Source organism: Panthera onca, chromosome A1 (assembly GCF_046562875.1).
Source record: "Panthera onca isolate mPanOnc1 chromosome A1, mPanOnc1 haplotype 2, whole genome shotgun sequence".
Classification (NCBI taxonomy): Eukaryota; Metazoa; Chordata; class Mammalia; order Carnivora; family Felidae; genus Panthera; species Panthera onca.
Window position 1 is genome coordinate 124,225,581 of NC_138339.1, and position 24,810 is coordinate 124,250,390.

The 24,810-nt window shown below is 38.0% G+C and overlaps 1 protein-coding gene across 2 annotated transcripts in view; it reads right to left on the reverse strand.

Annotated features, from left to right (window-relative positions):
• Positions 1-24,810, reverse strand: part of CTNNA1 (catenin alpha 1) — a 177,086-nt gene that overhangs the window by 93,388 nt on the left and 58,888 nt on the right. For both annotated transcript variants that reach the window (XM_078450571.2, XM_078450572.2), the window contains exons 6-7: positions 17,017-17,286; positions 13,904-14,107 (exon numbers count right to left, since the gene is read on the reverse strand). In XM_078450571.2, the coding sequence (XP_078306697.1) occupies positions 13,904-14,107; positions 17,017-17,286 (474 nt within the window). The remainder of the gene's footprint in view (positions 1-13,903; positions 14,108-17,016; positions 17,287-24,810) is intronic.

The window sequence follows — 24,810 nt, forward strand, 5'->3', positions numbered from 1 at the left end:
TGTCTCTTTCGCTGTCCCCCCACCCCTCTCCCCACACACACACAAAAAAAAAGGAAAAAGGAAAAACAAGATAGTTAACAGTAGACAGGATGTTCATATTCAAGCAAGGCTTTCTCTAGCTATAGGCCATGCCTTCATAATCAACAGCAAAAGCAAGGACTCAAAAATCATTTGAACAACAAAATAGTGTTTAAGCCACCAATAACTACTGAGGCATCTTCTCAATTAGTAGGAAATCTCACGAACACAAATTATTCTCCCCGCATTAAGCCCTGACTACGACCATTTATTCAATTCTATTCAATCAAAGTCTAGTGAATAACAAGGTAAACATTACTACTAAACTATGTAACAGTCAAGTTGAAAACAAACTAAAAGTTTCGCACTATACATAATAGAGCTTTAAGAAATGACTCAGGGAAGGGGCACTTGGGTGGCTCAGTGGCTTGATTTCAACTCAGGTCATGGTCTCAAGCTTGGTGGGGTCCCCATGTGGGGCTCCACACTGATAGCTGACAGCATGGAGCCTGCTTGGGAGTCTCTCCCTCTCCCCCGCTCACACTATTTCTCTCAAAATAAATAAATTAACTTTCAGAGCCTGGTGGCTCTGAGCCTGGGTGGCTCAGTCGGTTGAGTGTCCAACTTCAGCTCAGGTCATGATCTTGCGGTTCATGAGTTTGAGCCCCACGTAAGGCACTGTGCTGATAGCTCAGAGCCTGGAGCCTGCTTCAGATTCTGTATCTCCCTCTCTCTCTAGCCCTGTCCTGCTCACTCTCTCTCTGTCTCTTTCTCAAAAACAACTAAATAAACTTTAAAAAAAAAAAAAAAAAAGGAAAGAAATTACTCAGGGGAGGGCAATGGCTCTGCTAATGCTTGAGGAACTAGATCATGGAATGCCTAAATGATTAAGCAATAACCATTTTCTACCTTCTAAAAAAGTGCTTACTAAGAATTTAGCCAAAAAAAACGGTATTATCCAATAAATACACTAGTTTTGCTTCTTTTTGGAGAAAAAAGAGACCAAATCTAGTGATAAAGGACACAAGTATACAAGAACCCAAGCATAGCTCAGCAAGTAGCCTTACAAGTACCAATACAGGCAGCCTCAGATCCTCTTAGCTGGTTGCATCCTTCTCCAGTCTCAAATACCCGACCCATTCTTACCCTCTATGCTGCCCATCTAATTCATAGCTGCTGCTCAATCACAAATTCACTCTACCATGACCCCTCATGACTCTAACTAATGTCATAATTTCCTGCTTTAGTTCCCATTTACTAATTGTATCATTTTCTCATTATTTTCCCTTACAAATCCTCAAGAGAATCTAATTGGCCTAAGAGACAACACAGGCCAGCCTATGAACTGGGGTATGGAGAAGGGGGCTGGATGGTCTTCCAGAGGTTGCAAGACAGACAAATGCCCTCAGAAAGGCAGTAAAGATGGCAAGAACTATGTCCTTAGACATCTAATATCCTACTACTCAAATAACCATAGTGATGATGAGATATCTTTTTTTTTAAACTTACTATGGGATTTTCCAAACATGTCCAAAAGAATTAGGAACAGTAAATCAAATTCCTTATGCAATGTCACCAAGCTTTAACCACCATCAACCTTCTGCTTTCCTGTTTCATTTGTGATATTATTTTGTTGCTGGAATATTTTTAAACACATCCACAACACTGTGTCATTTAATAAGGGGTCCTCCTATATGTACCATTCTCCATAAATCTATGTTCATATTTAAATATTAAAATCATGTCAACTCTTGAGAGTTGAAAGAACCAGCACTTGACCAAAGCCTCAAATAATAAATAAACAAACAACCATACAGTTACTGACATTCATCATTATAACCTAAAATTAATGTAATTCTTGATTCAGGGTAGCTTTAAATTAACAGCTAATTTTGTACTTGCTAGGAAACCCTAGTCAAGAGAAAAAAATTTTTGATTTTAGCTTCTAGAGTTTGCGAAAATGAAAGAGCTGTGGATATAGCAAAGAAGAGCTAGCCAATAGAGTCAGCTTTAAAAAAACAATGATTAGACAGGGTGCCTGGGTGGCTCAGTCGGTCGAGCGTGCAACTCCGGCTCAGATCATGATCTTGTAGTTCACAAGCTCAAGCCCCACGTCGGGCTCTGTGCTAACCGCTCAGACCCAGGAGCCTGCTTCAGATTCCGTGTCTCCCTCTCTCTCTCTGCCCCTCCCCTGCTTGCACTCAATCAATATCTCTCTCTCTCTCTCTCTCTCTCTCTCAAAAATAAATAAAAACATTAAAAATAAAATAAAAATTAAAAAACACTGATTAGAAATTTCCAGTATTTAAAACTGGATTTTTTTTTTTTTCTGAATGCTATAAAATTTAACACTGCTTTAAAAAAGAAAAACCAGGGGCACCTGGGTGGCTCAGTCAGTTAAGCATCTGGACTCGTGATTTTGGCTCAGGTCATGATCTCACAGTTCCTGAGATGGAGCCCCAAGTCAGGCTCTGCACTGACAGCATGGAGCCTGCTTCGGATTCTCTCTACCCGCCTCTCTGCTTCTCACCAGACCACACATGTGTGCGCTCTCTCTCTCTCTCTCGCTCTCTCTCTCTGCGTAAACAAACTTGAAAGAAAGAGAAAGAGAAAGAGAAACCAACAAATGTCCTCCTAACACTTTTGAGTCCATTTCCTCAATTAAGAAATTTTAATAGTCACTTCGAAAAAGTCAAGGGGCAAGGGGATCCTTTATCACAAGAGAAGTCACTAAGGGTATTTATATGAACAACCAACTTTTAAAAACCAATTTTCCCACATATAATGATTTTATATATTTTTCACAGTACATAATCATCAAAAAAAAAAAAAAAAAAGCAGCAGCAAGAGAAGTAAGTTCTGCTTCCCGGCAACAAGTATACTTATGATTATGAGCTTTAAAGATGATAACTGGATATCACTGGTCAAATATTTACAACTTTTCTTACACCGTATTTCAAAGTTCTTTATACTAAGGAATAATAATCAATGTTCATACAGACACAAAACAAAGGCAAGCCAAAACATAAATCTTTTCATTCCTAGAAGAGGAGTTTCGTATTTAAATCTACAAAACCAATAATTCTGCCTCAAAGTAGAAAGAAGTAATTCAGGACAAGTAAGCTCTGACATTAAATTTAAAGGACAATTAGCAAGGAAGCCTTGAAATAAGATGCTACACTGCATTCTATTTGGTAGACAATTACAAAATGCAAATTTTTTACTAAACCGAAAGTCAGACAATCTGCAACTGGAATAAAACCAGAACAGGAGGCCAATCATTTCAACACATCTGAAAATAACACTTGTAAGACAATTTACTGTCCAGATGTTTTAGCATAAATCACTGCAAGAAAGTATTTTTCTTATACTATGTCTCCAAATCATGCCATTATGAAAAGGTCCCGGTGCCATTTCCAGAGAATGACCAAACAAAATCAGTTCTCAGCAGTCTCAGAACTGATTTTGGTTCTAAATATCCATATTCCACTTTAAAATAAATAAGCTATTTAGTGACTGTCAAGCACTTACTTAGCAGTCATCAGATGTTGAACACAGATTCAACCCAAAATAAACAGAAAGAATAAGGACATTCACTTAGAGAAGAAAACATCACATTCCACAGACTTTCACCCTTCTAATTTTATATTATGACTAAGAAATATGAAAACCAAACTAACTTTCAAGAAAGCAGGACTGAAATGAGAGAAAAAGAAATTTCCTAGCACAGCAGACTATACCTGTCTCTGGCAAGGACAGTTTGGAAACTCAAGAGTTTTTATTAACTACCATGAGTCTTCTAGAACACGTAATTACAAAAAAATTTGAGATCAATGGACAGAGGCGCCTGGGTGGGTCAATTGGTTGAGCATCCAACTCAATTTCGGCTCAGGTCACGATCTCATAGTTCAGGGAATTAAGCCTGGCATGGGGCTCTGTGGTGGCCACACAGAACCTGCTTGGGACTCTCTCTCCCCCTCTCTCTCCCTGCCCCTCCCCCACTTGCTTGTTTGCTCTTAAAATAAATAAACATTAAAACACAAAGATCAATGGACAGAAAATATTAATGAAGAAAGTTATGACTGATAAACTTTAATTTTACATGTATGTCACATATGGACATTCTAGATAAAATAAACAGGTAGCCTCCCAAAACACCTAGTTTGCCCATTTAAACAATTACAATATTCTAAATGAATTAATTTCTTATTATCAACAGATGACAACTTTGCCCAAAGTAAAGCCTACTCTTTGGGCCAAAGAGAATAAATGAGGAAAAAGGAAATATATTACAACTTTCTAAAACAATGCCAATTTTCAACTGTATAGCACTTTATAGTTTTATGTTCATATCAAGTAAGTTATCTATTCTCTACCACTCCCCCCCACCAAGGGAGGAGGGAAAAAGACACTTCTTGTCAGTTGTGATTTAAATGCTTGAACTGAAGATCATGCGGACTGGGGGTGTGGACTACCACTTTGGCTCTTTGCTCCACGAAGAGAGCACCAAGGAATAGGAGTTGTCACCCAAAGCCAGGAAGGACGTGCCACTCTTTAAGAGGGAACAGCCCTGGGGAGCCTGGGTGGCTCAGTCAGTTGAGCATTCGACTTCACCTCAGGTCATGATCTCACGGTCTGTGGGTTCAAGCCCTGCATCAGACTCTATGCTGACAGCTCAGAGCCTGGAGCCTGCTTCGGATTCTCTATCTCCCTCTCTCTGTCCCCTTCCCCGCTGGTGCTCTATCTCTATCTCTATCTCTCAAAAATAAATAAACATTAAAAAAACTAAAATAAAAAAGAGACAACACCTTCAGTCTCAGTCTATGCAGATCCCTGTTTACCTTGTTCTTAGCTATACTTCATTTATTGCTCTTTTGTTTCAAAGCACTTTGATATGTTTTGTAATACTACTACCCATTATCCCACCTTCATCATTTTACCTAGCCGTGTTTGATTGGTTCTCTGTGCCTTTTAATAAGATCACATGGAAGAGCAGACATTAATGGCCCTGTTTTATAGTTGAGAAAGCAGCTCTGGAGAAGTTACTTGATCAAGCTTTAGTAAGTCCTATTCTATGGAAGCATAAGCTTACTGCACACGGTCTATAGCATCACATGTGAAAAGTACTCTTGGCTTGTGAGTTTGAGCCCTGCATCAGGCTCTGTGCTGACAGCTCAGAGCATGGAGCCTGCTTCACATTTTGTGTCTCCCTCTCTCTGCCCCTTCCCTGCTCACACTGTCTCTAGCTCTTAAAAATAAACATAAAAAAAAATTTATAAAAAGAATTAGTGAATATGGCTACAGGCTCCCCATAAACACTAAAAACATACTATGAGAATGCTACAAACAACTCCTTGCATATAAAATTTCTCACTAATTGGATAAAATGGACCAATTCCTTTAAACTCACAAACTTCAAAAATTTATCCAAGAAGAAACAGATAACCTAAATAGTCTTATATCTATTAAAGAAACTGATTTTGTAATTTAGAACCTTCAAAAGACTTAGTTGTCTGGACTAAATTAAGTCTCAGCAAACTTTTATAAATGGCCAGAGAGCAAATATTTTAGGCTTTAGAGGCCATTTACTTTTAGTTTTAGATGTATGTCACATATAGACATTCTAGATCACAACTACTCAACTATGCCACTGTAGTGGAAAAGCAGCCATAGATGATAAGTACACAAATGGACAGAGCTGTGTTCCAATAAAATCTTATTTACAAAAATAGGAAGCAAGACAGACATGACCTGAGAACTATAATTTGTCAACTCTTGCCCTGGATAACTAATGGCACTTTCAAATTCTAAACTTTACAATTCTATACTTCCATGGTCAAAAATCACATGGATAGGGGTGCCTGGATGGCTCAGCTGGTTAAGCATCTGACTTCGGCCTAGGTCATGATCTCGTCATTCCTGAGTTCATGCACCGCATCGGGCCCTATGCTAACAGCTCAGAGCCTGGAGCCTGTTTCAGATTCTATGTATGTGTGTCTCTCTCTGCCCCTCCCCAACTCTCACCCACGCTCTCTCTCTCAAAAATAAATAAACATAAAAAAATAATAATAAAAATCATTTGGATAAATAGTTCAAGAAAAGGATGAAGCAATCACTATCACACATTGATAACAGACTATATTTTGACCAACACCTGTCAGAAATGTATATTATAGTAAAACAAAAAACCACGTAACGGATCACTTCAAACTAGTCATGAATGAATTATTATCTTAAAAAGATGAATCAAGGCCTTATTAAAGTGAAAAATCCTCAATTTTCCCATGTTAATAATCCCTTGAAAATAAACACAGTACAGGATTATCAACAAAGCCTAAGGGGTACCTGGCTGGCTCAGTCAATGGCACTTGTGACTCTTGGTCTTGGGGCTATGGGTAAAAGCCCCATGCTAGTTTCACAGATTATGTAAACATGGAATCTTTAAACACACACACACACACACACACACACACACACACACACACACACCTAAAAATTCAAGATGCATAATAAAATAAGGGTCTAAGTTTACTTCTGTCATTATGACCATAACAAACAACATCAAAAAATGTGGAGAAAAACACAAAAGAAAATTTATACTGCCTATTATCCCACCACATAGCAAAATTTACTAATATTGATGTGTTTAGAGGCTTAACCCTTTAATCCCAAACATTTTTTTTATATAAAATCTTTTCAAGTCTGTCGATATCCTAAGAGCATAAGGTAATATCAAGGATAGTCTAACAGCAATCTCACAGAGCCTAAAACCTAATCCATCTGCAGCCTGACACTGGGCAGGCTTCCATGTCTACTCCATCTTCCTAATCTCAAGAGACCATTCCACTACTGCTCCGTTAGGCCAGTACCATTTCATTTAACACATAAACATGCATCTTTCTGAACATAAAAGGTTAAAAACTTGCCATTAATAAATACTGCAATTCATAACTCCAGAGTAGCACCCATAGCAAGTACCTTGAACCTCTTAGAAAGCAACACAAAATGTTCACTCTCAACTCCCACCATGAGAAAAATCACACAATTTTTGACAACTAAGATTTCCAAATTAAATAAATGCTGCTCCATCAATAGAAACAAGTCCGACACATGCTCAAATTTTGCATTCAATGCAGCATCTATTTATGCCTAAATTCTCCCAAATATGCCAGGCAGCTCACAGAAAAGCTTACACTAACAAATCAATAAAATCATATGAAAGCACAGCTATAGAACTATGAACTAGCAATGCAGGTGAGAGTTTACTGCAGGAAACCCAAAGGTTCAAACAAAGATGGAAATCATAGCATAATGTATAACAAAACTCAGCCTGGGTGGCTGCACACGGGAGCCAACTGAAACATCTGTAACACTCAAGTAACACCAGACAGCCTAGCCTAGCTTGAGAGGACACTATAAAAATCTTTGTGTTCCACTCACTTCAAGCAGCTATACCACACCTGGGTTTACCTTATTTAGGGTGGAGTATCTAATTTCATAACAGTCATCTATAAAGCGGTAACAGTGGAAAACTCCACAGCCATTAAAGATGATGATGTAAAATCGTATTTGCTGCTGTGAAGATGCACAATGATAAAAGTATTAAGAGTTCAGACTTTCAGGTCAGAGATCTCAGCTGTATGTATATTCATTTTTAAGCAAATAACCACCAAGGGTTATTATGGCAGTAAAATAGGTAATAATGTATGTGTTTTAGCACAGTGGCATATGGTATGCAGATAATCCTTACTTTTTATTTTTAAAGAAAAAAAGAAGACATGGTAAGAACAGATATGTATGTACATCTACACATTATGCACAATGGAGGCTGGAATGCTGGACACCAAAAATAGGTGGTAGGAGTACACGTGATATATAACGAACATAGAATTATAATCAGAAAAAAAGTAAGCTACTCTAATTTTGAAAATAAGAAATGCAGCACAAAATGATATAGTAACAAGCTCTTCGAAGACTCCTTCAAAGGCTGGGAAGCTCTGGCTTTGCTAATATGATTCCAGGAAGGCATTTGCAAAACTGAGAAGAGATTAGCATCTAAATTAAGTGCTTCCCTTCACTACAGTAACAATATATCTTTGAAAGTGACTATTAACTGCATCCTCTTCATACATTCCTTATCAAATTATTATCCAAATCAAATAAAAATTTTATACCTGCTGTATTAACATAGTCAAAGCTCTCAAATATACGCCCAGTACAATACCAAAAAATGCCCAGTTACTGAATTCCCCTTTTAGGATCCTAATACCACTGTAGCCAATGTTTTTGGGCAAGAACAAAGATAAAACTTATCCTTAAGCAACATCATCCTCACCAGGTCCTAAGTTCTACCCATTTTTTTTGTCTAAAACTAAAGTTTTAGGTATGAAAAATACAAGCTATGATAGCTACTGTATATGGATACTGTACCATTTTGGACATTCAATGAGGAGGGTGATGCTAAACTCTTATCTACTCACCTTAACTGGCTGGTTACCCAGTAGTTACAACTACCCAAGAGAGATATAATGTGAACAAGTAATAAAAACTACTTACACAATTTTAAATTTTCTAGCAGCTGGGGGTGAGGGAGTGGGGAAGAAGAGTTTTGTTTATTTTTTGAAAAGGTCTGGGGGTTTGAAGATGGGTGTGGTAACAAAGACAAATAAGCGTGGTTACAGTAAATTCTACTACTGGGAAAACAACTCAAAGCAGATGCCCTAATAAAGGGTGAAAGCAACATATTGACAACCAGCATATCCCTCAACAGAGCCCATGTCTGAGCTGACAACAGAGCCTGCTTGGGATTCTCCTTCCCTCTCTCTCTGAACCCCAAGCGCACGGGAACACACGTGTGCTCTCGCTCTCTCTCTCTCTCTCAAATTAAATAAAACATGGAAAAAAAAAAAGAGGGTTAAAACTATTTTAAAATTTAAAAAAAAAATTTTTTAAACCTCCATACAAAAAAGGAGAAAAAATTAGAATGCATATTCCTACATATGGTAGTGGTGGTTCAGTAATTTACTGCATATGCATAACTTTCAATTATGAAAAAATAGAGTGATAATTTTTTAAATTCAATTATATTTCATTTTATTTCAATCCATTTACTTTTAAACCTTTTAAGGTTATAACACCCATCCAAGCTGTTTTTCTTTCTCTAGAACCCTCCCAGGAGTAACCTTAAGCTGACAGAGCAGGAACAAATTAAACTTAACCACAATAACCACATTTCATTTCAAGGAAACCTGGAAATCATTTGTGGAACCACCAAGATCCATTCAATGTCAAAAGACCTCTACTGTCATCCATCTGAGGCATTTCCATAATGTTAAGTAAGTAAGGGTCAAATGCATTACTTTTAACATCAATATCTCTTAGCTCTCTACAGTTAAGTTAGCAATACAGGCAAAAGTAACTTCCAACACTTTAAACCACAATGCATGTAGGAACATTAAGGCTGTTGGCCTCCTGGCCCTTGGAGCCTTTAAGAGGGAGTCTGGCTCTCACCTGATGAATTAAATTTAACTCTACTATGACCCAGGATACCACTTTGCCTCACTGCTTGTTTCAGAGCACACGGTTTAATTTTTTCTACTAATGTCATCTGTATACTGACAGATCTACAGGAAGTAGAGGTAAACCACCCATGGCCTCCTTTCCTGTAACTTTCTAGAATGTAAGGCCCATAAGGGGAAGGATCTTTTTTTATTTTAGTCACTAATGTATCCCTAGCACCATGAATATCCAAAATTGTTCGTTTTATTCATTCTCCCAAGTCAGCATGAGTTTATAAAGCAATCACTTACTAAGTACCTCCTCTAGTATTACACTAGTTCCTGAAAGAGTATTTTAAAAATATTTCCTGTCTTTTAAAAGCTTAAAACACAGTTACAGAAATTACATGGATAAAGAAAATACAACTAAGCAACAATTCAGGGAAGTCAACAATTGGGTACAAAACTTCAACCAACAAAGAAATAATGCAGAATAGTGCAGTTTGAAATAGCCTTCAGCAAAGGGATGGGGGAAATGTGGGCCCTGAACCAAGAGCAGGTTAGGTTTTAAAGAAGTGGGAAAAGAATTTCAAACACATAATGAACTATGTCCTACTGAAGGCATAAGCTCAGGCTGGCCTGAGCAAGTAGAACAGACTAGAAAACAGAGAAACTGAGTAAAGCCTAGAATAAAGCAAAGGCAGTGAAGACAGTAAAGGACACATGCAATAAACCACCAGAGGAGTTTCTCTGCCATTGGAACCACCTGAGGAACTTTTAAAAATACTGTCACCTGGACCTCAATTCAGTGACTCTGATTTAAATGGGGTATAACCTACACATCAAGATTTCTTTTAGAGTTCCTCAGGGATTCTAATGTGCATCTAAAATTCAGAATCACTGCCACAGAGTTTGGAAAACCAATGGAACTTACTAAGTGGCAACACAGGATGAAGAAGCAAGACTAGAGACTATAGCAAGATTTTATTTTATCTATAAAAATAGTGACTAGTAAAAATTGTCATTATTATACATGCTCTACAGAGACCCTCTCAAAAGGAAACGATCAGTGCATCATTCCTCCTTTTACACAGTGCCCAGCACTCGACTTTGCATGTGACACATACTCAGTATGAACAGAGTGATAGGCAGACACTGCCAGTTGATTGTTACCAAAGGTTCTATATGTTTTTGAAAGCTTCATAAATAAGCAAAATTATAATCCCAGTTGCTTCTGCTTCTTGCAGACCCTATTACTTACTAAGCTTTCAAATGTGCTTCACTGCCCTCTCCCCTAAGCCCCCCACCTCCACTTTATCTTCACTCCATCACTTTTGACAGCACCTAGCCTGCTCAAGGTTACATGAGTCAATACAAAGGAACTAAATATTTTATCTTTAAGAAAAATATGCCCAGAGACAATCTTCTAAAATATAATCTGAATCTCAGGGTGACTGAGTGGCTCAGTTTGTTGGGCATCTGACTTTGGCTCAGGTCATGATCTCACAGCTTGTGAGTTTCAGCCCTGCTTGAGTCTTGGTGCTGACAGCTCAGAGCCTGAAGCCTGCTTCAAATTCTGTGTCTTTCTCTCTGCCCCTCCCTTGCTCATTCTCTGTCTCTCAAAAATAAATAAACATTTAAAAAATTTAAAAAATAAAAAATAAAGTATAATCTGAATCTCAAGATAATATCTTTCTAAATATCCACCATGATCTTTAAATTTAAGCCAAACAAAGATCATTCTTCCGTACATAGATCCGTACAAAGATCTAGTTTTCCGTACATAATAAAATGTTATTATGTAAGAGTGATGTTATAGTCTTCAGGTCTTCAAGTATAAATGAGCGTTTCCTACGTTTACTTACATCCACAGCACAAACTGAAAATATTCCTTGTATGACACTCTGGAGAGAAACTAGAAGGTTACTCACGACCAGAGACAACTAGCCCAAGATCCAACCAAACCCAAGACTCAAGGGATCATTAGGAAGCTCTCATATGCAGAATGGTTAGGAAGCTCTCATATGGAGCAATAAGAACAAACTTACCACATATTCTTCCCCCCCCAAAGACTGTTTTCAAAGCGTTTTCCTAATCATAACTGCATTAGATTTTTTTTTTTTTTTTTTTACCACTACTGTACTACATGTGATAGCAGATAACTGATCCACACACATACCCGGAGTCCGTTGTTTCCCTGTTTAAAACTTTTTTTAAATTTTTTTTAAGTTTATTTGTTTATTTTGAGAGAGAGAGAGAGAGAGAGCGAGCAAACAGGGGAGGTGGAGGGGCACAGATAGAGAGAGAGACAGAATCCCAAGTCATACTGTCAGCACAGAGCCCAATGCAGGCTGGAACTGACATACCGTGAGATCATGACCTGAGCTGAAATCAACAGTGGGACACTTGACCGACTGAGCCACCCAGGCGCCCCCGTTTAAAACTCTTACTATCACGAACCATTCTTCAAATTATCCATTTTTTTATATTTTCTGATTTTCAAACTTAGATAAGGTTTTTTAAATGTGCACCACATTTTCACTATGACTTATCAGCTGCTTTTTCCATTTGATTTAACTAAGCCTCTAATCTCATTTTTCTGAGGTAGACTGCATATGATCAAAACATGGCAATGGCTTAAAAAATTCAATATGCTTCACTAATTTCACAATATGGTAGAAACAAGATAAACACACTAAGGCATTCATCCTCCCCCTAGGAACTCCATCATGACCCACTATTATACGTTCACTTAAATAGGCATATAAGTGAACAAATAAGATGTACAGCAAATGAATAAATGAGAAAGTATCAAGACCTTTCCCTGAAAAGCATTAAACAGGCAAAAATCACTAGTAAGAACCAGTTTGTATTGTTCCTTTTCCCTTTAAAATGATTTTATATAAATTTTATTTAATTTATTCCTTTCCTGCAACAGTAAATATTGGGTACAAGGTATAAATTACAATAACTCCAAGCGTTAAACAACTGGAATTGAAGTATTAAAGGAAATAGGAAGATAATGACAACAGAAATAAAAATTAGTAGATACAGTGTTACCTAAAGGAAAAAATTTTTTATAGCACTGCTTTTCTTTTTCTATTTTTTAACAGCACCAGTTTTTATTTTATTTTTTTAACGTTTATTTATTTTTGAGACAGAGAGAGACAGACAGAGCATGAACGGGGGAGGGGCAGAGAGAGAGGGAGACACAGAATTGGAAGCAGGCTCTAGGCTCTGAGCCATCAGCCCAGAGCCCGACGCGGGGCTCGAACTCACGGACCGCGAGATCGTGACCTGAGCTGAAGTCGGACGCTTAACCGACTGAGCCACCCAGGCGCCCCATCAGCACCAGTTTTTAAACACAAACCTTAAAAATTCAAAATTACTACTCAGTTTGCCTAATACAGCTCTAGTTGGTAATTACCTAGTCTTATGACATTCTATACGGTTCATGAAAAAAATTCCCAACTATAAATATTTTCACCATTCTTTTTTGCCCAAAATTAGATGGCCACCTAGATGTGATGATGGAAATTTTGAGGATACTGAAGGCCATTATCCTTAGGACATGGGGGCTGAAATATTTAGTGTTTAAGCAACACAATGTCAGCAATTTACTTCCAAATGTTTAATAGAAAAAAATGTTATATGTATGTATATATCTATAGAAATACACCATACATTTATATACACAAACATACACATGTATCTAAATAATAACTAATGAATCTAGATAAAAAATAGGTGTTCACTCTATGATTTTCACAAGTTAAAAATTTTTCAATATGAAAAGTTGGGAGAGGCGCCTGGATGGCTCAGTCAGTTGGGTGTCTGACTTCAGCTCAGGTCCTGACCTCACAGTTCATGGGTTCAAGCCCCACGTCAGGCTCTGTGCTGACAGATCGGAGTCTGGAGGCTGCCTGAGATTCTGTGTGCGTGCGTGCGTGCGTGTGTGTGTGTGTGTGTGTGTCTCTCTCTCAAAAATAAATATTTTTTTAAAAAGATGGGGAACATAGAACCCCGTTTATTTATGCATTCCTTGAAAATTCTGCCCCACTGTAAAGGGTCACAGAGCCAAGAACATACTTGTCATTTTTAGTTAAAACATCTCAGATCCAGGGGTGCCTGGTTGGCTCAGTTGGTCAAGCATCTGACTTTGGCTCTGGTCATGATCTCACAGTTCAAGCCCCACATCGGGCTCTGTGCTGACAGGTCAGAGCCTGGAGCTTCCTTCATATTCTGTGTCTTCCTCTTTCTCTCTCTGCTCCCACCCCTCTCTGTCTCTCAAAAATAGACATTAAAAAAAAAAATTTTTTTAAACATCTGAGATCCAGCATCTGTTATGAAAAACACCTCTTACTTCAAAGAAAAATTCGAATACTCACATTACCCATGTACTCTGAGAGCAAGTCTTGCAGGGCCTGGCGGACAGCATTACACTCTGCCACAATTCTCTCACGCCGGTCATCACGCGTGCAAGACGAGTCAGCCATCAGGGCAGCCCCACTGATGATGCTCTCTAGGCGCTCCTCCAGGGAAGGCCTAAAGCGCTCCTCACTGAAGCTCAAGGGATCCACAATGATTTGTTTCTGCAGAGAAAAGTGTTATTGAATCTTAGTGCTCATTTCTGTTCCCTCCATTATTCAAGAAGGTGAGGAAAGTATTGATCAGAAACATCAAGATTTAATACAAAAACTCCAATGCCTAAAAGCAAGTTATACTTCTTGGTAGATGAGAGACATACAAGTTGCCCTATGGTAGATACTGTTCTCAAAGGAACTGGAAGCAATACTTCCAACTGAATGGGGCCTAGGTAAGATCTACCACAAATGCAAATATAAATTATGCCAGCATAAAAATCATGTTCATGCTACTGAATCTGAACATCTACATGTCAGCTTACACATTATTAGTGAAGTTACCAAATGAGAACTGCAAGGAAAATAAGTTAGCTCTCTTTTCCTTTTCTACGTAGAGTATAAAACTGCTCCATGACATTAGCCAAACTATTTCACAGCAAAAAAACAATAAAAACAGAACGACTCTATCCTCAAAGTTTGAGAAAGATGCATTTACAATCAATTCCAATCTATTTTCCTCATCTTACACATCTCATCTAACTGTATAAATAATGCAGTCAAATTTACCCTGTTATGTCTAAATTAGAGGCTTTCTTTACCTAAAGGCTTCCAGCTATCTGTGAGAGATGATAACAATCCATCCCGACAAAGCCACCCTGTGAAGTATAACTGCCCCAGTAAGAAGAAATCCTCACTGTCTCCTCTTCACTCCCCCCCAACTCCACTTAAATCCAACTTTACCAGTGATGCATGAGGTGAGGTCACAAGCAAGCTTTAAGTACAAGGTCAAACATCAATACCCCAAGGACAGCAGCTACTGGCCTCCCTCCAACTTTTCCACTTGATACAATTTATTCTGACACTGGTAAATGTCTGTGCAAATATTTTGCATTTAACTTTTTTTTATAGGGACTATTCTTACGCACTCATTTCAAGTTAAATGCCAAGTTTTTTCTTTAAAAAAGCTTGCCCTTTGCCAGTAAGTATACATCTATTTCTTCTTTCCCTTCCCAAGAATCATCAGTTTCAAAACTGAAAATGCAATACCTCAAGTTCATTATTAACCTACGTTTTAACGGATATTTTTCTTTTTTACTGTGTATTCAAAACTGAATACACAATGCCTTCTGACCAACAGGAATGAAGAATGAATCGTGATTGAATTTTAATAGAGTCACTGAGCTGCAACAGGCTTATGATCATTTCGTCCAACCCCCTCATTATATGAAGTTTCACTCTAGCCCTAAGAGGTTAAGTGGGCTCTGGCAGTTACTACTCAAGTTAGGGCAAAATGTAATCCTTAGTGCCTTCAAAGAGGCCAATACCTAAAACTGCCAAATTTGAGGGGGATGGAAAAAAGTGCCAATAAATTATAAGATGCATGGTAAATGTTTGCTATAATGTCATTTAATGTTTAAGGCTCCAGAGTAAAAAGTCAGTTCTAACACCATGATCTGTAGAATTAACACTGTCTTTACGATTTATGAAGTCTTAAATCAGCCATGTACATCAGCAAGGATCAGTTGCCCAAGCCAAAGTAAAAGGTGAGACAAAGTAAGAAAAGTTAAAGGCAAGGAAAAACTTTAAAACAAAATGCACTCCATTATATAGACTCTATATTTCAAAGTATTCCTACTTATGAAAAGATGCTAGCCACAGGCTAGTCAATTTTCTATGTTAATTAAAAAAATAGAGGCACCTGGGTGGCTAGGTCAGTCAAGCATCCTGACTCTTAATTACGGCTCAAGATCATGATGTCAGTTGTGAGTTCAAGCCCTGCATCGGTCTCTGCATTGACAGTGTGGAGCCTGCTTGGGATTCTCTCTCTCTCCTCTCTCTCTGCCCCTCTCCCACTCATAATCTCCCTAAATCAATCAATTAATTAATTAATTTTTATTATATTTGTTAAATATTTGTAATTATTAAATATTTATTAAACTTATTTGTTTGTTTATAAAAATGTAGGGGTGCTTGGGTGGTTCAGCCGGTTAAGTGTCCAACTTTGGCTCAGGTCATGATGTCATGGTTGGTGACTTCAAGCCCCACGTCATAATCTGTGCTGACAGCTCAGAGCCTGGAGCCTGCTTCGGATTCTGTGTCTCCCTCATTCTCTGTCCCTCCCTTGCTTGTGCTCAGTCTCTCTCAAAAATAAAAAAATAGATGTTTAAAAAAACAAATTTTTTTAATGTAACCCAACCAGTTGGCTTAAAAAAAAAAAAAAAACCTTAAAAAGAAATCTTAAACTGCTGCCATCTACTGGAAGCCATGAGGCATTGTGGGTAGAAGTTTTTGAAAAAAACACAAAAACCACCAAAAGAATTAAGGTTAGAGTTGATACACAGAACAGTGTGCACACAGAATGCATATAAAGAACAGACCCATGGCATCAACCATAAAAGATAATTATATGGAATTATGCTAAGAAAGTATTTTAGGCCCAAATTTCCTTCCACTTGATTAAATTTTGTGATTATTGAGAAGTATATCATCTAGGCACACAAGTAAGGACAACATTGAAGATACTCTGTGGTAATCACTTATGATGTGTCTGTGGGCTCCAGGCAGGAGAGTCTACATACACTTTGCCTCTATATCTCAGAGAGCTTTCATCTACCAAAAGGTTAAAATCTTGGGTGAAATCAACCAAACTCATATCTTCAACAGAGAATGATCGGATAGGACACATAAGTTACATAAAAGAATTCATAAGTTTAACACAAAAGAAAAAGAACAAGAAAAACGTTGTAGGCCAAGTCAGATCAAACTGACTGAAGATTTCTAAAATTTCTTTTGACACAGATTACAAATCTAAGTAGAAATTGAACTTTCATCAGAAACCTTGATCACATTTCCCTAGAAGTCTCTTAACTTTGGGTGGATGGTCGAGAACCTGATGTTTCTTCCCAAGTGTAACTTACATCAAAGTTATTGAGCGCATAAGCCAGTTCTCCTCCTCCTCCACCCTGGTGCTGGGAAGCATCGTCTGATGCAGTGGCCTGGGCTGCATTGGAAATGCCTGTGACCGCCTGCTGCAGCTGCTTATATATCAGGTCTCTGTTAGCCTTATAGGCTGCAACATCAGGGTGCTGGAGGCATGCCTGGGACGCAGTATAAAGGATCGGAACATTTTTCTGCAGGATTCCTCTGGCTGCAGCCATCTGATCACGATGGCCCACATCTTTCAGTTCCTATAAGAGGAAAACAAGAAATTGGAGCAGTCTTTATATGGGTTGTAATCATAAAAAAACTTGTCAGTAAATGCTGAAAAGTTAAGAATTTCTACTAATTAGACACAATACTTTCATTAACAGTTTAGCTTCATAACAAAGGAGGCAGCCTGGGTCAGTACATAGAGTTCAAACTTTTCCAAACCAGACACTTCTGAATTTGAATCTCCAGCTCTTTTACCTGGCTATTGTGATCTTATTTAAAACTCCCATCCTCAGGGCACCTGCCTGGCTCTGTCATTAGAACATGAGACTCTCTTGATCTCTAGGTTCTAAGTTCAAGCCCCATGGTGGGTGTAGAGATTACTTAAAAATAAAAATCTTTAAAAATAGAATAAAATAAAATCCCCATACTCAGTTTCACCTTCTGTAAAACAGGAACATAATATATTTGTCTTCTAACTGTCCTGAGGATCAAATGGGATAATGCATGTAAGCCACCTAGCATAGCACTAACTAAAAATCAAAGCACAAAATTGACTAGGCACTTTCATCACAACTACATAAAGTTGTATGTACCTATTCCAACCAAATTAGAAAAATCATTCAAATACACATTTAAATAGGGTAAGATTTAGTTTGAGTACTTGTCATTAAGTCACAAAAGTTCATTATAAGAGTTTTGTTAATTTGGGCTGGGACACCACAGATGTACATGAACTATGCAAACCAACTAGGTGAGGATGCGCCAAGCTGTTCTCTTAAGTACACAACTCCCCCACCCCACTCCCCATCCCAAAGATGGCCTTAGGACATAGGTCATTAAGGCATAAAGTTGAGATTCATGTGCTCCATGACTTTAATCCGAAAGGTTTTTATTTGATTGTCTGGGGCATCTGGGTGGCTCAGTCATTTGAGAACATTCTACTCTTGATTTCAGCTCAGGTCATGATCCCAGAGTCCTGGGATTCAGACCCGCATCAGATTCTGTACTGAGTGTGCAACTTGCTTGAGATTCTCTTTCTCACTCTGCCCCTCTCCTCTACTCACACACTCTTTTTCTCAAAAGGTTTCCATTTTATTGTAATACTTTATATACATGCAGTCTTAAGTGAAACTGTCCTTTTCAATTTCCTCTACACCATAATTATAATCCACAGTTTAAAAAAACTTGAGATTCCTAGCATGGATCTTACTACTGACATCTATTAGACTGAGTGGATATACTAAGTGACAAATAAGTGATACCAAATAAGTGACAAATAACCAAGATAGGAAGAGGATATTTCTGGTATCCCATTATTACTCAAAGTGCTCAGGAGGAGAGGGAGAGACTTAAGTCTTTAGTAAGTATGTATTACCACCACAAAAGAGAATTAGAAGTGATAACACTAACTGACCACCTGATCTGTTCTATTTTACCTGTGAATAGAATTCTAATGTTAATTACACCAACTAAACCCTACAGTACAAATTTAAATGTTTTAAAAGAGTATTACATGTGTAAACAGTAAGAGAAAATTAACTAAGAAATGCCAAAGTCAATAACTCAATTTGAAGTCTGACTTAGCCATTTAATGGCTCATCTTTTTAGATGAGTTCCTAATTAAGCATTAGAGACATCTAAGTGGTTTCTTTTTTCTGATAACTTCATTTCACTATATATTTTAGGTTTGCATCTTTACTCAAACCTTGTATAATATGACAGCTTACTTTTCTTCCTAGAGTTCTTTTCTCATTTGGAATCTGAATTGCAAGTAATAGCTCACAGCACTCCAAATGCCCTGTAGCATAGTACATTAGGCTACATACTCAGAAACAGGACCCTATGGATTTATTAGAGAATCAGTGATCATTTCAAGATTCAAGCAATGACAGGGGGCTAAGGCTAACCATTAAGTTAAAACAGATGGTGGGTACATTCTGTGTGGCATTTTCTAAATGCCTGGCCATCACCACAACCTCAGAGACTGTGAAGTCTTCTAGGGAGGCATTTGCATCTAAGTACTTATATCGTCCTCTGTTTCATAAAATGCTTTGCAATTAGCTTTGGAATTCTTCCCTAAGTATCTATAACCTAGATCAGTACAGTCTCTTACAAAGGTTACCAAAGACACTTGTGGTGACCAAAGTTAATAGATGCCAGAATTACTATTCAACACTTGACTTTCCTAAAGCCCCTGCCTGGCCTGGTATGAGAACTTCTACCTTTCTAAAGACTAGAGTAGGTACAATATTCAGAAACAGGACCCCATGGATTTAGAGAACTGATGATCACCTCAAGATTCAAGCTATGACAAGGGGCAAGGGCTAACCATTATGCTTAAGCAGCTGATGCACATGTTGTGTGTGGCATTTTCTACACATCTTGTCCTCATCACAGTTTATGCCTGAGAGGTTTCTATTTACCAAGTAAGGGGGATATATTTTAACCTATGATGAAAATGACAACTATATATCATCATTTGTCCTAACTGCTAAAGTGTTCAGCTTTCTCTCAAGAACTACTTTTGTCTTAGTACAAAGAAACTAGATTTTGTTAAGTAAACATAGGAAAATGGGCACTACCACAAGGCAGCACTATTTACTATTATAAGAATAATAATCAATCTTAAGTATTATTTTCAAAATATGTAACAGTGATAAGTAATCTGGATTGGTGAAAAAAAATGAGCTATTAAGGAAAATAATAGATTACCTATGAAATCAGAGTCCCTTGGTCTACTTTAGCCAATTTTTCCCAAACTTTATCAATCCAATTGTGTTTCAAGCACACTCAGGAGCAAACAGAAAACATGAAGAAGAAATAACGGCTTTCAATGTGATTTCAACTAACCATCACATGCATCACATGCATCACATGCAGTGACCAAAAAATAAAAGCTTACTTCTAAGTAATCTATAGCACTCCTTCTACCCAAGAGCTGGAAATTCAAGTGAAAGTTTCCTCTCATTTCCCTCTTTATACTGTTAATATAAAATTGTACCCATAGACACATGTGATCAGACATCTTCTCTTGAATTCAAACAACTACACTTAAAGAAAAGGTCCATAGGCAAACCCAGCTAGTCCATATTCATTTACACAAAAAATTCATTACTATCCATTACCACTGTGTCTGTTCAAGTTTTCAGGAAAAAAATCATTAAAGTCAGAGTTCAGAGACTAGGTAAGAAGCATTATGTTTTTACCAAATGCCTCAATAAGCTCTAGTACCTGGGTGGGTGGAACATCCACCACCCAGTACTTGGTAACCATACAGGTACTCCATCTCTATCAGACTAAGAGACAGAACTGACCACAGGAGGCACATGCAATTCTCCTCACAGGGACTAAGGTCAGTGCTGGCCCATCCCCACCTCTGCCATCTATTTTACAGTAAAAGAAGAGCCTGCAGTCTAAAGGAAATTCAACACTTATAGTGAGCAAATTATATTCCAGCCCAAGAAAATAACAGATTAGCACCACATTTAGAATCCCATTCCAGGATGGATGTGCAGTACAGCAAAGTGGCTTATTCACTTGTTCATTAAATATTTAGTAAACACTACCATATCCAAGCAATATTCTGAGCACCAGGGATTGTAAAAGCCATTTGAACAGACAAAATCTCTGCCCCTGGAGGCAGACAGCCTGGATTAAAAACCTGGCTCCAATTCTGACTAGATGAATGACCTTGCCACATTATTTAACCTCCCTGTACTCCAGCTCTTTGATCTATAAAGATGAGTATAGTTGGTTAAGTGTTCAACTCTTGATTTTGGCTCAGGTCACGATCTCATGTCAAGAGATCAAGCCACTCATCTGGCTCTGAGTGATAGCGGAACCTGCTGTGGATTCTCTCTCTACCTCTCTCACTGCCTCCCACACACTCATGCTTGTGTGCTCTCTCTCAAAAATAAGTGAATGGACATCTTTTTAAATGAGTATCTATCAATTACAGCATCTACCTTATACTATTCTGTGAAGATTAAATGAATGTGTGTTTATAAAGGGTTTGTAACAGTGTGTAGCACATAGTAAACACCTTTTTAGAGTTACTCATTATTATTTTCAGCAACATCCTTACCACCACCACACCATGCTCCAGAAAAACATTAAGGAGAAAAAGGTAAACTCCAAAGAGCCTCCAGACCTTACGAGGTTTAGCATTTCCTTGGTGGGGGGTTGCTGCTTAAATGATATAAGGGACACTAAAGGAGCTAGTATATACATCACACCCAAATATTGCTCTTGAGGAAATACCCCTTTTCTGGACTCAGGCTGTCTGCAAAGATAAGAGGTTCAATGAGAAGCTTAATTATTACATATCTTGCCTGAGCAGAGAAGACGTTAAAGGTGAAAATAGTCTAGGGGCTACGCATATAGCAGGAGAGGAATTCTGCCAGAAAACACACAGTGTGAAAAACTGTTACCAGTTACCGAAGGAGAACACTGGGCAACATCCAAAAGGAAGAATGAAGTTTCTACCAGGCTGGGACCTTAGGATAAAATGAGTAGCAATTTAATTCCCAAGAAAAGCACTAGTTTATAGGAATATACACCACCAAGACCCAGGTCCTACAAAAGACTATTTTATCAACAGGAGGCACAAAGAAGCCCATGGCCAACTTACTCAATGGATTCTACTGCAGAAAGCCACAGGTGAAGGTTTAAGAATTAGGCCCAATTAAAACTACAAATGACCAGGACATACTACAAAACCCAAGACAAACTTTAAAATGGAAACATGTATCAATCAAGGTACAACAGAAAACAGCTGGTATAATCAAACTAACTAACTCAAAGACGTTTTAGGGTCTCTGCTACAAAGGTATAAGGAAAGTACAGGGAAACCACAAGGCTGTTAGGTCACTTAGGCCTGAAGAAACAAGGAGGCAACAGTTACCAGAATCCAGGGAGCAAGGTGTGTAGAGAATACCACCCAACAGGGGCTATGACTTTAGCCACCCAGAGCAACAAGCAGGGTGGGAGCCAGGGGAATAAAACCCCAGCCTCTATCTCCTATCTCCTCTGATCTCCTACTGATGCTACCACTGGTCAAACCCAGCCTGGAGGCTGTCCAGACAGGTCAGATCCTGGGGCAAAGAACAGGATGAACAAGGGTAGAAAACAGATATGGAGAGGCAAACAGAAAACCATTCAGCATGTTAAATAATAACTTCAAGATTTTAATTACATCTTATTTCAGAAGTATTTGAAATTTACTACTTTTTTTTTTTTTTTAATACATCAGGGATTATGTTTAAGGAACTCTTCATGTATTCATGGCACAGAGAATTAAAAAGTCAAGCAGCATTGGGACACCTGGGTGGCTGGGTAGGTTGAGCGTCCAACTCTGGATTTCAGCTCAGGTCATGATCCCATGGTTGTGGGATCAAGCCCTGTGTTGGGCTCTGTGCTGGCAGCGCATAGCCTGCTTGGGATTCTCTCTCTCTCTCTGCCCCTCCCCTGCTCATGAGCATGTATTCTCTCTCTCTCAAAATAAATAACCATTAAAAAGAAAAAAAGTCAGGCAGCATTACTCTTCAGTAAGTTTTTCCAATAGCATACAAAGGTCTGGACTATCAGTGTGCTCTATCTCAAGAACAACATCAATTTACCTATTCTACCATTTTGCAAAGATAGGCAATATAGTGTCAGTCTAAATTTTCTCACTTTCCTCAAATAATAAGCCTTCATAAACTAAAATCAGACTAGGCATTATGACTGTGGGACTATTCACCAAACTTTATTTTTTAAGTATAGCTAACATTTATTTCATGTATTTAAATGAGAATTTAGGGGCACCTGGGTGGCTCAGTCGGTTGAGCATCCAACTTTTCATTTCAGCCCAAGTCATGATTTCATGGTTCATGAGATCGAGCCCCACGTCAGGCTCTGTGCTGACAGTGCAGAGCCTGCTTAGGATTCTCTCTCTCCTTAATCCTCTCCCCACTTCCTTCTCTTTCTCTTTCTCTCTCTCAAAATACATAATAAATTTAAAATGTTCAAACATTTTTTTAAATAAAACGAAACAAAAAACAAAAAAACAAATGAGAATTTACATCAAAAACATTAAATAAATTGTAAACATAATTGGTCCAGCATGAATATTTATGGAATTACCATACCACAAAACAAGTTTTTATAATCGATGAGGCCCAACAAAAACAAAAAAACTTATTTGTGATTTATTTGATGGAGACATAAGCCAACACAGGAATAAATGATAAAAACAAACTATGTCTACATAAACTAAATTACTTAGGCAATACACCAAATCTAGGTATATTATAATGTCTAATATTAAGTAATGGAAATGTAAAACCAGGATCTCATATGTGCAAATTCAGTCTGATCATAATCTAAGCTTGAAATATGGTCCATAATCATATTAAATACTTTACATACATTACTTAATTTAATCTTTTCAATCCTATGGGGTACAGATTTTATACTATTATACTACTGAAAGTTACTAAGAAGTATGCAAAGCTGAGACTGGCATATATTGGACATTTACAGTACTGACTCCATTTTCCTCACGCGTGTCAGAGCCCTTTTTGGGTGTCCCTGTCCTGAAGAAAGATACTCTCATCCCAGACCAGAGGGGAGATCTTCGTCACAGAGTCAGACATAACAACTGATTTCTTCTCACTCATAATCAGTGAAGAATGGGTATGTTACAAAATTCAGATTTAGGGCAAATCTGTTAGGAGCTTCTACATCATTTGCTTCTAAAAAAGACCTATGGAAGAAACAGTTTTTTTTGTTGTTGTTGTTTTTTTGGGTTTTTTTTTTTTTTTTTGCTTGCTGGACATAGTGATCTGTACAAATATCATGCCCAGAGCTTCTACAGCCATCCAGTACCAGGGACAGTGAACACTGCAGTGCTGGAAAAGGTCAAGAACCTGGATCCATGATGATACTTGCAAAACCTTTTATCTTAGCTACCTGAAAATCACACCTAATTTGGGACTTCTGATTAGTAAGAAAATAAATCCCCCATTGTTCAAGCAGTTTTGGAGCTGGGTTTTCTGAACTGCAGCATGAAATATCCTAACTGATACAAGTATTAGCAAATGATAACAAGAATTTATCTTTTCAGGGCTTTATGAAAAAGCACAAGCCTGATCAGAACTATGGAAATTTTAAGAAACTGAATGGTGACATGTGCATCTCCCCTAGAGCACATACTGCATCCGACAGGAAGACCACAGAGAAGACTTAAAGCACCCTAAAAGCCAAAACACCAAAAGGATAGCAAAGCTTGGAAAAATAAGAACAATGATCCAGGAGCACACAGGTGGCTGAGTCAGTTAAGCGTCCGACTTGTGATTTTGGCTCAGGATATGATCTCACAGTTGGTGAGATCATGATGGGCTCTGAACTGAGAGCATAGACTGCATGGGATTCTCTCTCTCCCTCTCTCTCTCTGAACCTTCCTCTTCTGCACCTCAAAAAGAAATAAACTTAAAAAAAAGAAGAAGAAGAAGAAGAACACTGATCCACATGCCACACAACACAAATTCATAACACTAAGGAAACTATTAAGAACGATT